The sequence below is a fragment of the Aethalodelphis obliquidens genome, unplaced genomic scaffold, assembly GCF_003676395.1.
Source record: "Aethalodelphis obliquidens isolate GAN/ISIS:26980383/991018 unplaced genomic scaffold, ASM367639v1 scaffold6, whole genome shotgun sequence".
Classification (NCBI taxonomy): domain Eukaryota; kingdom Metazoa; phylum Chordata; class Mammalia; order Artiodactyla; family Delphinidae; genus Aethalodelphis; species Aethalodelphis obliquidens.
Genome location: NW_020837950.1, coordinates 23,487,922 through 23,504,042, shown reverse-complemented (window position 1 = coordinate 23,504,042; position 16,121 = coordinate 23,487,922). Strand labels below are relative to the sequence as shown.

Genomic DNA, 16,121 nt, shown 5'->3' with positions numbered 1-16,121 from the left:
TTCCTAGGGTACGTAAGGTTTTAGATTTTTTTGTTTTTGCATTGTTAAATATAGTGGGCACCTATTATGAAAGTGTTTTACGGAAGAGTGGCCTAAACTTGTTTGATCCAATTTATTTCTGGTTTTCAGTTGTCAACACATCAATAGATATCTTGTTTTAAAAATAGATTACAAGGGATTTCCCTGGTGGCTCAGTGGTTAAGAATCCACCTGCCAATGCAGGGCGCACGGGTTCGAGCCCTGGCTCCAGAAAATCCCATGTACCATGGAGCAACTAAGCCGGTGCACCACAACTACTGAGCCTGTGCTTTAGAGCCCACGCGTCACAACTACTGAAGCCCGTGCACCTAGAGCCCGAGCTCCGCAACAAGAGAAGGCACTGCAATGAGAGGCCTGCACACCACAATGAAGGGTAGCCCCCGCTCGCCGCAACTAGAGAAAGCCCGCACGCAGCAATGAAGACCCAAAGCAGCCAAAGATAAATAAATAAATAAAATTTCAAAAAATAGATTACAAGTAAAGATAATAAATTTGTACCGGCCTGTCTCACCATTCCCTACTGCAAAAGGGAGGGATAGAACTTAATCTTTAAATCATAATCAGTCTCTGAGTAATTGTTAGCTGACTTGTCATTTCTGCTGAAAACTGGTTATTTTGATTGCATAATGTAAATATACATTATGAATTTTCTTAAGTCACTCATGTTTAAAGATGGGCCTTCTTTCTGTAGTAGATAATTCCTGAAGTTTTGTATATTCTATCAATACATCAGATTAGTAGAGGAAAATGGATCTTGATAAGCATAGGGTGCATATAGTATCTTGGTATAATGACAGTTTTAAATACGTAGACCTATGAATTTTATTGAATAATTAGAATTTAGTTCAATTGTGAGCTTCAGAATTGTGCATTGTGAACCTACTAAACACTTTTATGAATTTTCTCGGAAACCTCATTTTCTTATCCTTCCCCCATTCTAATAAATACAGTAACCATTAGGTTTTCTTTTTTTAATTTTTCATTGGCGTATAGTTGATTTACAGTGTTGTGTTAGTTTCAGGTGTACAGCAGAGTGAATCGGTTATACATATACATATATCTGCTCTTTTTTGGTTTTGTTTTTAAAATTCTTTTCCCATGTAGGCCATTACAGAGTATTGAGTAGAGTTCCTTGTGCTATACAGCAGGTTCTTATTAGTTATCTATTTTATATATATATAGTAGTGTGTATATGTCAATCCCAATCTCCCAGTTTATCCCTCCCCCCTTATCCCCTGGTAACCATAAGTTTGTTTTCTACATCTGTGACTCTATTTCTGTTTTGTAAATAAGTTCATTTGTACCCTTTTATTTTAGATTCATATATAAGCAATATCATATGATATTTGCAGTAACCATTAGTTTTGTTTGTTTGTTTGTTTGTTTTTTGCAGTATGTGGGCCTCTCACTGTTGTGGCCTCTCCCGTTGCGGAGCACAGGCTCCGGACGTGCAGGCTCAGCGGCCATGGCTCACGGGCCCAGCCGCTCCGCGGCACGTGGGATCTTCCTGGACCGGGGCACGAACCCGTGTCCCCTGCATCGGCAGGCGGACTCTCAACCACTGTGCCACCAGGGAAGCCCCAACCATTAGTTTTTAATGGGATAGATATGAATGTGATGGCATATGCATTGAAGAGAGGATTGAGACTGCACACAATTGGAGATGCTTTATTATATACTGAAGAACCAGTTGAATCTTATTAACATTTATAAGCTTTCTAGCCTTAGGATAGCACCTAGACAGAATACTGCATCATTTTGAAATGCTGTTTAGGCTTAGCAGGCAAATTGCTGAGTTCTCTTGCTCATGTTTTTTATTGGGGCAGGAGTGATATTGCACAAGCATGCTATATGATTGTTGACTTCATCTAATGGGTAGCTCCAAAAAAGAATGTAGACATATTTTAATCAGCATTCAGTTGTTAATCTAATTTTGTAAGCATTTCACAGCACCAAGAAACAATTTGCATTTGTATTTTGAGTGCAGTGGATCTCTTACTAGCCATGTAATAAACTTATGTTCAATTCTGTGTTAGATCCCAAAGGATGCTTAATGGTTGGAGTTATTAGCTAGTTTGAAGGGTTAGTGGCATCGTGATTCTCACTGAAAAGTTTTATTTCATTTGTTGACTGTGTCTCTCTCTAAAATTTTCACCATTTTAAGCCCTTAGTTAGATTCTGGCCACACCTCACTTTGCTTCTTTTATAAAGTATAACTGCTCTTAAATACATATGTGAAGAAGTAATTTAAAGATTGTCTTAAACTTCCTGGTTTTCGTAAGATATTCTAGTGAGGCAGTTTTATTTTAATCATATGCTGCAGTGGTACATTTAGTCAATCTCAAAGGTTCAAAAGAAAATCTTTCCTGTGGAAAAAGATTCAGGAGTAGAGCCTTTAACTTCATAATTGGAGTTCACATCATAGATTAGCCAATAGTTCAGTGTTTTAAAACTACGGTCTTCAGCAGCCTTGCTTATATTACTACTAAATCATTGTATTTAAAATTGAACATCCTATAGGATAAAATCAATGAGAATTACTTGTTATTAATTCTTCTGACAGAAACTTGGATTATTTGCTCATTTTTAGTGCTATTTCAGTTAAAGTCACTTTTTAATATTTTAGAGTTAAATACCAAAATATTCAAAGTCACAGATGCCCATTGTTTATAAATGGAGTTCATAAACAATGTCATATAGCATTAAATTACTCAACAAAAGGAAGTACATGGGATTCTAAGACTTCAGTCATCAAAGTTAATAATTATGTAAAATACGACAAATATAGTAGAGAAATCTTAAGTCAAATTAGGCTTCACAAACCTATAACTGTGATTATGAACAAGTCACTTAAACTATAACTGCAATCTTGCTTTAAAAAGAAAACAAAATTCTATTGATCATTTTTCTTCAAGTGCTGTGTGCCTCCACCATGTCTTTCAGAAGATCTTATTTCAGAGGAAATAGGGAGGTCATCACATAGGGATTCGTTTCTTCCTCTTATACTTATCTTTATTAATATCACACTTAATATCTTTAGTTATTTTGGCATAACCATTTATAACTAAAAAACAGTAATAATTACTAACATTTATTCGTCATTTACTGTATTCCAGGCATTGTTCTATGTATCTTCTATATGTTAATTAGCACATTTAATCCCTTCAGCAACTCCTTGAGGTCAGTACAACCACTGTGTCCTTTTTACAGATGAGGAAGGAAACTGAGGTGTAGAGAGTCAAATAATTTCAGGGCTGCACAGGAAGTAAATATTGGGTTGGCCAAAAGGTTCGTTCAGTTTTGTCCGTAAGATGGCTTTAGTAGCGCTTAGTTGTCTAAAACTTCATTCGAGACAGTTTTGTTAGATTGTATGTGACAGCTGTCATATCAGCATGATTTAAAAAAAGACTTATCAAACTTGGTGAATTTTGGGGCTTCCCTGGTGGCGCAGTGGTTGAGAGTCCGCCTGCCGATGCAGGGGACACGGGTTCGTGCCCCGATCCGGGAAGATCCCACATGCCACGGAGCGGCTGGGCCCGTGAGCCATGGCCACTGAGCCTGCGCGCCCGGAGCCTGTGCTCCGCAACGGGAGAGGCCACGACAGTGAGAAGCTCGCGTACCGCAAAAAAAAAAAAAAAAAATTGATGAATTTTTCTTTAGCCATTTTAATATTGAAGATGGAAGAAAAACAACATTTTCAGCATATTATGCTTTATTATTTCAAGAAAGGCAAAAATGCAACTGAAATGCAAAAAAAAGATTTGGGCAGTGTATGGAGAAGGTGCTGTGATTGATCGAACACGTCAAAAGTGGTTTGCATAGTTTTGTGCTGGAGATTTCTCGCTCGACGCTGCTCCACCATTGGGTAGACCAGTCGAAGTTGATAGCAATCAAATCGAGACATTAACTGAGTACAATCAATGTTCTACCACGTGGGAGACAGCAGACATACTCAAAATATCTGAATCAAGCCCTGAAAATAGTTTGTACCAGCTTGGTTATGTTAATCGCTTTCATGGTTGGGTTCCACATAGCGCGATAAAAACCTTCTTGACTGTATTTCCGCATGCGATTCTCTACTGAAATGTAATGAAAACGTTCCACTTTTAAAACAAATTATGACAAGCGATGAAAAGTGGATACTGTACAACAATGTGGAACGGAAGAGATCGTGGGGCACCGAAATGAACTACCACCAACCACACCAAAGGCCAGTCTTTATCCAAAGAAGGGGATGTCGTGTAATGGTGGGGTTGGAAGAGAGTCCTCTGTTATGAGCTCCTTCCGGAAAACCAAACGATTAATTCCAACAAGTACTGCTCCCAATTAGACCAACTGATAGCAACACTCGACAAAAAGCGTCCAGAATTAGTCAACAGAAAATGCATAATCTTCCACCAGGATAACGCACGGCTGCACGTTTCTCTGATGACCAGGCAAAAACTGTTACAGCTTGGCTGGGAAGTTCTGATTCATTCGAGTATTCACCAGACATTGCACCTTTGGTTTTCCATTTATTTTGGTCTTTACGAAATTCTCTTAACCGAAAAAATTTCAATTCCTTGGAAGACTATAAAAGGACCTGGAACAGTTCTTTGCTCAAAAAGATAAAAAGTTTTGGGAAAATGGAATTACGAAGTTACCTGAAAAATGGCAGAAGGTGGTAGAACAAAACAGTGAATATGTTCAATAACGTTCTTGGTGAAAATGAAAAATGTGTCTTTTATTTTTACTTAAGAAACAAAGGTACTTTTTGGCCAACCCAATACCAAATCATAGATTTGAATTCAGCTAATCTCACTCTGAGTCTTTCTCTTAACCTGCATGGTGTATGTATTTCTAATTCCAACCTAAATTGTGCTTATCCTTGCTCATGCTTTTCTCTTTGCCCTCTCCCAAACAACTGAAATGCTTTTATGCTAGTACATGTAGCATATTTATTTTTGAAGGGCCATATGCTATAAACTAATTAAGTAGTCAACATCTAGGTTTAAATCTTAACTCTGTCTGTCACTTAATTTACTCTGTGATATTGGGCAACTTGCTTTCTACATCTTTAAAATGGGCCAATATGTATCTTCCAGAATTATTTTATAATGATTAAAAAGGGGAAAAAATGTATAACATAGTGCCTGGCACATGGTAAACACTTGTGAGCTCTACACCGCCTCTTGGGCTGTGAGGATTTTTTTGAGTGCTCCAGATTATGTGAGACTGGGGCAGGGGGGTCTTTGGTTAGATGTCTTTTAGCAAGGTGTCTCTGGAAGGTACCTGTCATCCTCATCTAATCAGCATGGTACATGCTTAGAGTGGATGTGTCAGGCCTAGTTAGAGTTTGTTGTTTTGTTTAGGAATGGTTTTAAAGAATGTATTTTGTTATAACTGGGTATAGGTGTTTACTAGAGGATTTCTTTTTACACTGGACTTTAGTAGGGTTGAAGTATAAGTCGTAAAGGAGATTTCATGGTGCCTAAAAAGCTTACTGTGGAGCAGGTCATACAGCCTATTTAATTTTTTTTTCTTATTTTTTCTCTAGAAAATTTGGTGAGCGGCCTCCACCTAAACGACTTACTAGGTAAGCATTATGTTAGTCTTTCACCCAAACATTTTATAAAAGTGTTAGATCCTGTCATTTTGGAAGTTATATTAGGTGTTCTTTGCAAGAAGTTATTCACATAATGGTATCTAGATCATAAGCGTATTTCCACCCTCCCTTCCCCACATCTCCCCTTTTTCTTCCTTCAAAAAACAGGGTAAGAGGATACAGTTCAAAGGGAAAAATGAAACCTTTCAAGAATTAATATTGAGTATTATATAGTTAATATAACAAGGGTTACAATGTAAAGATAGTTTCCTATATCTAGCTTCATTAGCCAGTCACAATTTGTTGATCACAACTGGAACTTGAAAGATACTTAAATGCTTTTAGAAAAGAATTTTAAAACAAAGATATTATCCATTTTTAATGAGACTATAAATATTATATTCTAATTATGTAATTTTTTACGGTATGCATTTTAATTACACATGTTAAATTTAAAAGTGTTAGTCTTGAAAATGATTTTAAAAATTTCTAACCATCAGTGATTGTAAAATAAAAATAAGACATTCAGTTCCACAGTTACAGTCCTAGAGTTAATGCTACCCTGTGTCGTTAGTATCTTTCAAGAAAATCGTATGTGTGTATAAACATATACCTGTCTTTTTTCTTTTTAAAGTCTGGCATCATACTCTGCCATTGTTCTGTTAACTGTAGATCTTCTACCTTGTTCTCCTTAGTGTATCCATAGATTTTCCTTGTCTTCCTACTGCTCCTTATTTAATTCACACCGATAGCCACTTGGGTTATTTCCACATTATTACTATTATTAAAAAAGCTGTTTCACTCAAAGAATGACAGGGGCATGCCAGAAGTACACACAAAGGGAGCTAGTTTGAAGAGGCTTCTTTTAGCCAAATCATGGACACTTTGGTCATCAAAATAAATAATGATAGTAATAGATTAAAACCCATAAAATAAAAGGACAGTTTAGAAGTCTACACTGAGTTAAATAAATAATTCGATAAATGGGGGAGAGGAGATAGCTTTTCTTTACAGAAGAATTCCACCTAATAAGTGTAGAAGGAATCATGGAACTAGGAAAGCACATTTTGGCAACCGTTACAGTGATAATCGTTTCAGGCCAACATCATCAGTGAATTCTTAAACTACTGGTTTAAAGTCTGATGAGAAACAAAGTGTTTTTATAGTGTCTAAGCATATCTTCACAAAGTATGGTTAATTATAAAGTGAAAAGCAGTAACGTGACAGTGAAGAAACCTGGCAGATGCCACCTTAATTAAGCGTTCTAAATTAACATCACTAATAATGGACAACTAAGTATCATATGCATCCTGAGGACATACTATCACTTTTGTAGTGGTTCTTGCCAAAAATGCATAAGCTAAATCTAAGCATAAGGAAGCATCAGACAGACACAGATGGAAGGACATTTCTATAAAATAAACAGCATCTATTCTTCAAAATTTTCAAAATCACGAAAAACTAAGACTGAGGAGTACCAGAGTAAAGGAGACCAAAAAGACATGACAACTAAGTTAAACATGACAAATTCAACTGAACCTGGAGCAGGAACAAATTTTTCTTGTGCTCTAAAGCTGGAGTTGGCAAACGTTTTCTGTAATAGGCCAGATAATAAAAGTGTTAGGCTTTTTGGGGCACACTGAGTTTGTTTTGACTTTTCAGCTCTGTTCTTGCATCCCCAAATCAGCCATAGACAATATGTAAATGAATGGTGTGTCTGTGTTCCAGCTCAAATTAATTAAAAAAACAAACAAACTGAAGGCTATTCTGATTTGGCCTGAGGACAGCTGTTTCTCAATACTGCTCCATACTCCCACCCCCAATAAAGGACATTAGAGGGACAGTTGGAGACATATGAATAAAATCTATTACCAGTGATAATTGCATTGTGATTGTATAAGAGACTGTCTTTTTAGGAAATAAACACAAGTATCTTGGGAAAAAGGGACTTTATGTCTATAATGTGCTCTTAAATGGTTTTAAAAACAAAATATATAGGGCTTCCCTGGTGGCACAGTGGTTGAGAGTCTGCCTGCTGATGCAGGGGACACGGGTTCGTGCCCCGGTCCGGGAAGATCCCACATGCCGCGGAGCAGCTGGGCCCGTGAGCCATGGCCGCTGAGCCTGCGCGTCCGGAGCCTGTGCTCCGCAACGGGAGAGGCCACAACAGTGAGAGGCCCTCGTACCGCAAAAAAACCCCACAAAAACCCATAATATACAAATATGGTAAAATATTAACATTCGAGAGTCTGGGGGAAATGGGGACTAGGAATTGTTTGTGCTTTTGTAACTTTTCTGTATGCCTGAAATTCAAAATAAAAAATTTAAGGTGTATTTCAGATCAAGTGGGCTGGGAAAATATAACTTATCTCACAGGTCCATGTTAATGTATTTTCAATTATTTTTATATATCTTGAAATTCTAACTGGAATTGCTTAATTCACATATATAGGCATTTTGAAATTTAAAATTTAATAGATAAATATTTTAATTTCATTACCAGCAGCAATAGGTTCAAGTGACTCCTAACGATAAAATATTCATTCATTCATTCATTCATTCATTTAGGCTGTGTCGGGTCTTTTTTTTTTTTTTTTTTTTTTTTTTTTTCGCGGGCCTCTCACTGTCGTGGCCTCTCCTGTTGCGGAGCACAGACTCCGGACGCGCAGGCTCAGCGGCCATGGCTCACGGACCCAGCCGCTCCGCGGCATGTGGGATCTTCCCGGACCGGGGCACGAACCCGTGTCCCCTGCATCGGAAGGCGGACTCTCAACCACTGCGCCACCAGGGAAGCCCTGTGTCGGGTCTTAGTTGTGGCACGCAGGATCTTCGTTGAGGCATGCGGGATCTTTTGTCGTGGCACACGGGCTTCTCTCTAGTTGTGGCGTGCAGGTCTTCTCTTTTCTAGTTGTGGCACACAGGCTCCAGGGCGCATGGGCTCTGTAGTTGTGGCACATGTGGGCTCTGTAGTTTGTGGCACGCAGGCTCTCTGGTTGAGGCGCGTGAGCTCAGTAGTTGTGGCACGTGGGCTTAGTTGCCCCACGGCATGTGGATTGAACCCATGTCCCCTGCATTGGAAGGTGGATTCTTTTTTTTTTTTTTTTTTGGCGTTTTAAAAGTGGTTTGTTAATTTCTGCTTTATAACAGAGTGAATCTGTTATACATATACATATGTTCCCATATCTCTTCCCTCTTGCGTCTCCCTCCCTCCCACCCTCCCTATCCCACCCCTCTAGGTGATCACAAAGCACCGAGCTGATCTCCCTGTGCTATGCTGATCTCCATGTGCTATGCGGCTGCTTCCCACTAGCTATCTGTTTTACGTTTGGTAGTGTATATATGTCCATGCCACTCTCTCACTTTGTCACAGCTTACCCTTCCCCCTCCCCATATCCTCAAGTCCATTCTGTAGTAGGTCTGTGTCTTTATTCCCGTCTTGCCCCTAGGTTCTTCATGAACTTTTTTTTTTTTTTTTCTTAGATTCCATATATATGTGTTAGCATACGGTGTTTGTTTTTCTCTTTCTGACTTACTTCACTCTGTATGACAGACTCTATGGAAGGTGGATTCTTTACCATTGGATCACCAGGGAAGTCCCTGATAAAATATATTTTGATGAATAGTTACCTGCATATATAAAATTTCCTTTCCTTTCCTTAAATATAAACAATAATATAGTTAGGTCCCATCTACTTTATCATGATTTTCCATTTACCCTTTAAGCAGTTTTCCCTGTTTGGAAAATGTTAGTAGCTTTTAGGACTTCTGCTTCTAGCCAAGATCGAGTAACAGGGACTAGAATTACTCTTCGGCCTAAAACAACTAAAAACCTGGACAAAATATATGAAACAGTGGTTTTCAAGATATTGAATGGCAGGCAAGAAAGGACAGTGATCCTTGAGAGACAGGAGACAAATGAGGTGAGCCCTACAATTGCCTCAGCTTAGTGCCTGGAGAAAGTTTCCAGTACATGATGTAGGGAAGGGGAATCCAGGTGGAGCCTAGTAAGCACCATGAGTTGTGGAGGTAGAGCTGGGACTATAAGGAGGCTAAGGTGGCCAGAACTCTTAGGGCAGAGAACTGGAGAGGAAAGAGCTATGCAGAGTTCCAGAGATCTACAGAGGGTCCTCTCTAGTCTTAAGCTGAGTATTGATTACCACCTGTGTGAGGAGACTACCGAAGGTTGGGAGGAAAAACAACCTAAACAATTAGAGGAAAGAATTCCTAGAGCTCCCTCAATACTATGAATTGTGCCTGTTCCCAATAGCCAAAGTGGAAAAAAATCTCATAATTCACAGCGCATCAACAAGAGTACTCAGAAGGGTTTTGTTTCAGTAGTGGTACAAAATTAGGCCTAGGCTAAATGCTGCTCTGGTTTCACCTAACAAAACTTAAAAGCAAGGTTGAAAGGATAAAACTTTTTCTAAGTAACTGTGTCCTAAAACAAAGCTCAAGAATATTTAAAGGAATAAAAAATATGCAGCACTCAAAAAGGTGATGAAATTCATTGTGTCTTAACATCTAATCAAAATAACCAATTGTAAAAAGAAGTAGGGAAAATATAATTCATAATAAGAAAAATCAGTCAAAACCATCCCAGAAATGATACGGATGATAAAATTAGACAAAGACATTAAAACAGTTATTACATTTGTCTTCTTTATGTTTAAGAAGCTAAGATCACCTAGAGACTGTCATGTAGAGTGAAGTAAGTCAGAGAGAGAAAAACAAATACAGTATGCTAACACATATATATGGAATCGAAAAAAAAAAGTGGTTCTGAAGAACCTAGGGGCAGGACAGGAATAAAGACACAGACATAGAGAATGGACTTGAGGACATGGGGAGGGGGAAGGGTAAGCTGGGACGAAGTGAGAGAGTAACATTGACATATATACACTACCAAATGTAAAATAAATAGTGGGAAGCAGATGCATAGCACAGGGAGATCAGCTTGGTGCTTTGTGTCCACCTAGAGGGGTGGGGTAGGGAGGGTGGGAGGGAGACGCAAGAGGGAGGGGATATGGGGATATATGTATATGTATAGCTGATTCACTTTGTTATAAAGCAGAAACTAACACACCATTGTAAAACAATTATATTCCAATAAAGATGTTTAAAAAAAAAAGAAGCTAAGACCAGGAGTGTATAAAATTTTTGTTAAAGGGTAAAATGGTAGGTATTTTTGTGACCCAAACAGCCTCTGTTGTAACTACTTAACTCTGTTGTAGCACAAAAGCAGCCTCAGACAATGTGTAAACCAATGGACATTTCTGTATACTGGAGTATAACTTTATTTCTAAAATAGGCGGTGGATTGTGTTCGACATGCAGGCTGTAATTGTAGATCCCTGAGCTAGAGGAGAGGTTGAACAACTTAAGTAGAGGACCTGGAAGATAAAAAAGGGAAGATCAAAAGCAAATTCTAGAGATGAAAACTAAAGTATTTAAATGAAAAAATACACTTGGTGGGATTAATCACAGATATACACTGTTGAAGAAGAGATTAGCAAACTTGAAGGCATACCAATAGAAACTATCCAAAATGAAGCACACAGAGAAAATATCGGGAAAAAAAAAGATCATTAATGGGCTGTGGTTTATTTTCAAATACACCAATATACATGTTATTGGAGTCATTTAAGGGGAAGGTATGACTAAAAGAATATATGAAGACATAATGGCTGAAAATTTTCTAAATTTGGTGAAAACTATAAAACCACAGTTCCAAGAAACTCAGTGAATCCCAAGTGCAAAAACTATCATTTTTTTTTAAACCACATCATCATCAAATTGCTTGAAGTCAGTGATAAAGAGAAAATGTTAAACGCAACAGAGAAAAAAAGATAAATTATATACAGAGGAAAAAAAGATATAGATAAGGATGACAGAGGTTTCTCATCTGAAACCTTGTTAGGGAGAAGACAGTGGAACAAGAGCTTTAAAGTACTCAAGGGGGAAAAATATGGCAACCTAGAATTCTATACCTAGCAAAGGCAAAATAAAGACATTTTTAGACATAAGAAACTGAAAAGGAATTAATCATAAACAGGCCTGAGCTACAAAAAATGTTAAAGAAATCCTTCATGCAGAAGGATAATCATATCAAATAGAAATCTGTTTCTGTATAAATTACTAGCATCAAGAATGAGAAAGGTAATATCACTATAGATTCTACAGATATTTAAAGGATAACAAGCAAATATTAGAAATAACTTTCTGCCGATAAATTCAACAACTTTTGAAGAGATACACAAATTCCTTGAAACAGGCAAGCTACCAAAGCTTACTCAGGAAGAAACAGATAGATAACCTGAATAACCCTATATCTAAAGAAATTGAACTTGTAATTCTAAACCTTCCACATAGAAAGTTCCAGGCTTAGATGATTTTGCTATTGAATTCTACCAGACATTTAAGAAATACATCATGCCAGTTCTATACATACTCTTCCAGAAAACTGGAAAGCAGGACATTTCCCAGTTCATTCGGTTAGGACAGTGATGCCCTGTTACTAAAAGCAGACAAAGACATTAAAATAAAATAAAATTGTGGACTTATATTCCTTATGAGCACAGATATAAAATGTTTTAACAGTTTTTCAAAATTAATCCAACAGTATTTTTTTTTGATCTGTTTATTTCTTTTTTAAATTTTATTTTTATTTTTGGCTGCATTGGGTCTTCATTGCTGTGCGCAGGATTTCCCTAATTTCGGCGAGCGGGGGCTACTCTTCGTTGTGGTGCATGGACTTCTCATTGCGGTGGCTTCTCTTGTTGTGGAGCAGGGGCTCTAGGCGTGTGGGCTTCAGTAGTTGTGGCTCACGGTCTCTAGAGCACAGGTTCAGTAGTTGTGGCGCATGGGCTTAATTGCTCCATGGCATGTGGGATCTTCCTGGACCAGAGCTCGAACCCGTGTCCCCTGCATTGGCAGGTGGATTCTTAACCACTGAACCACCAGGGAAGTCCCCCAACAATATATTAAAAGGATGATACATCGTGATCTAATGAGATTTATGTCAGAAATGGAAATCAATCAATGTCATTTTAATACATTAACAAAAAAGGAAAATCATTTGGTCATCTCAGGGATTTAGAAAAAGCTTTTGACATTTCATTCTTCATCATAATTTTCATCAATCTAGGAATAGAAGGGAATTTCCTCATTATGATAAAGGTTACCTATAAACAAACTACATTTAACACCATACTTGTGAAAGACTGAATGTTTTCCCTCAAGATCAGGAACAATGCAGGGGTGTCCACTTTTAACCACTTCCATTTAACATTGTACTTGAGGTTCTAATTAGTACGGGTAAGGCCAGAAAAAGAAAGGCATCTAAATTGTAAAGAAGTAAAACTGACTTTATTTGTAGACATCAGTATTATCTCTATGGAATCTTCCAAAAAAAAAAAAGTTATTAGAACTAATAGGTGAGTTTAACAAGGTGGTAGGCTACACAGTCAACGTATAAAGCATACAAAAATGAATTGTGTTTTTTATGCTAGTAATGAACAGTGGGAAATTGAAATTTAAAAAACAGTAGCATCAAAAAATATGTGATTCTTAGGGGAAAATATCTGACACATGATGTGCAAAAACTATGTACTGAAAACTACAAAACATTGCTGAAAAGTCCTAAATAAATGTTCTTTGAGCAGAAGACTCAATAGTGTCAGTTCTTCCCAAATTCATCTATGGATTCAACATAATCCCAATCAAAATCCCAATGGGCTTTTTTATAGCAGTTGACAAGCTGTTTTTGAAATTTATGATGCAAATGCAAATGTCTTAGACTAGCCAGAACAACCTTGAAAAAGGGCAGTAAGAACTTAACACTACCTGATTTCAAAGCTTGTTAGATAGCTACAGTAACCAAGGATGGTATTGGTTTAAAGATAGCAAGTAGATCATTGCGACAGAATAGTGGCCAGAAATTGTTCTTGAGATAAGTTTTTCAGTCAAGGTACAAAGGCAGTTTAGTCAGCTAAAGGGTTTTTAACAAAGGATTCTGGAACAGTTGGATAACCATATGCACCCACCACTTACATAACATAAAATAACTATGATTCATACCTGGAACCATATACAAAAATTAGATCAAAATAGACCTAAATGTAAAATGTCAAATTATACAGCTTTTAGACGAAAACAGGAAAGACACACAAATTTTCTAGAGGGACTTCAGTCACATCAATGTAGAACTCAGTCTCCTTGGAAAGAAAAAGAAGACACTCTGGCTTCACAAATGGTGGGGAAATAGAAGGGAACTGGCGACTGTTTGCACTGTCTGTAGTTGTATACAGAACATGATCAAGGATGTTACACTGGACTTCTGTTATGAGGTCTGTATATGCTCAGTTCCCCATCAATGTTGATATTCAGGAGAATGGTTCTCTTGTTGAAATCCAAAATTTTGGGGGTGAAAAATACATCCTCAGGGTTTGGATGAGGCCAGGCGTTGCCTCAGTATCAGGTCCAGAAAGATGAGTTGATTCTTGAAGGAAACGACATTGAACTTGTGTCGAATTTAGCTGCTTTGATTCAGCAAGCCCCAACAGTTAAAAACAAGGATATCAGAAAATTTTTGGATGGTATCTATGTTTCTGGAAAAAGAAACAGTTCAGCAGGCTGATGAATAATACTTGAGTGGTCTGGCTACAGAAACAGCAAGATGCCAGATGATTCTTCGGACTCATTTGTGATATTTTAAAGATGCAATAAAAGCTCTTTTGATTTGGGGGAAAAAAGTCACAAATTTTTTTGTTTTCTGTTGCATGTAAAAGTTATGTTTACGCTATAATGTAATAGCGTTATGTCTAATGCAATAGCATTATGTCTGGGGGAAAAAAGTACTTACCTTAATTAAAAAATAATGCTGTTGGGAAAATGGTGCTGAAAGACTTGCTTGATGCAGGGTTGCCACAGACCTCCAATTTGTTAAAAAAGAAAAAAGACTATCTGTGAAGTGCAATAAAGTGAAGCGCAATAAAATGGTACTTAAGAAGTTAAAACTCCCCTACCATATGGCCTAGCCATTTCATTCTTACATATTCAGTTACGAAGAATGGAAACGTATTAATACAAAGACCTGAATACAGATGTTTGTGGAAGTGTTAGTTATAATAGCCATATAGGTATAACTCAAATACCCACCAACACGTGAATGGACCAACAAATCGTGGTATATTCTCCAATGGCTTTCTATTTAGCAATGAAAAGGAATGAACTATTGATACATGCAACAACATAGAGGAATCTTAGGATAATTATGTCCAATTTTCTAAAGAAGTCAGGAGAAAGTACAATTTTATATAAAATTGTAGAAAATGCAAACTAATCTATAATAACAGTAGATCAGTGGTTTCTTGGGGTTGGGGAGAGACAGAAACTGGGAATGATGACTGTCTTTCTGGATTGTGCTGATGGTGTATACATATGCCAAAACCTAGCAAATTGTACACTTGAAAATAAATGCATTTTTCTGTATTTCAATTAAACCTCAGTAAAGCTGTAAAAAATGTTAGTAGCATTTTACCCTTTAAAAATACCATAAAAGAAATTAGTGTGTCTTCTAGGGGAGAATTTAGGTAAGCTTTATTTCTGTTTAAATCTCTTAAAGAGGGCAAACTTAGATTTTTTACTCTTTATTATCAAAGCTAGTATAAAGCAATTTAGTAAAACAGTTTGAATAAAACAGAAAATTGGAATGTAAAATCAATTCCCAATTCTGTGATAAAAATTTAACTTTAATTTCAAAAGTCAGGACATTTTCCCTTCTGACAGTATAGCAAGTTTAGGTCCCATCGGCTCTTTTTCACCATATTTTCTCATTTCTCCTTTAAAGAGTTTTCCATTTTAGGAAAATTTTAGGGTCTTGTATTTGATCAAAAATAATTTAGGGCTTCCCTGGTGGCGCAGTGGTTAAGAATCCACCTGCCAGGGCAGGGGACACGGGTTCGAGCCCTGGTCCGAGAAGATCACACATGCTGCGAAACAGCTAAGCCCGTGCGCCACAACTGCTGATCCTGTGCCCCAGAGCCTGCGAGCCACAACTCCCGAAGCTTGGGTGCCTAGAGCCTGTGCTCTGCGACGGGAGAGGCCACCACGATGAGAGGCCCGCACACCACAGTGGAGAGTGGCCCCCACTGTCCACAACTAGACAAAGCCCGTGCACAGCAACAAAGACCCAACACAGCCATAAATGAACGAATGAATGAATAAATAAGGAATTTTATATCGCTTTTCGTTGGGGTGTATGGAGGTTGGACACTTCAATTCAGAGAGGGTTTCTTTCCCTTAAAAAAAATCTCTTAAACCTACCCTATTCTATCCTAACCCCCATCTTCCAACTTAAACAACAGTGAAAAAGTGTGTTGTTATTTAGAGGATGATCTTTTAGATAGTGTTCTAAAAACACAGTTTTTCTGACACAGTTAAACAAAATTTTTTAAAATAAATTTATTTATGTTTGGCTGTTTGGGGTCTTTGTTGCTGTG

At 37.6% G+C, this 16,121-nt stretch overlaps 1 protein-coding gene and 1 pseudogene across 3 annotated transcripts in view; both read left to right on the top strand.

Annotated features, from left to right (window-relative positions):
- LOC113618882 (recombining binding protein suppressor of hairless) overlaps positions 1-16,121 on the top strand; it is a 117,594-nt gene that overhangs the window by 67,566 nt on the left and 33,907 nt on the right. For all 3 annotated transcript variants that reach the window (XM_027103206.1, XM_027103207.1, XM_027103208.1), the window contains one exon: positions 5,576-5,614. In XM_027103206.1, the coding sequence (XP_026959007.1) occupies positions 5,576-5,614 (39 nt within the window). The remainder of the gene's footprint in view (positions 1-5,575; positions 5,615-16,121) is intronic.
- LOC113619219 (60S ribosomal protein L9 pseudogene) lies at positions 9,367-14,389 on the top strand (annotated as a pseudogene).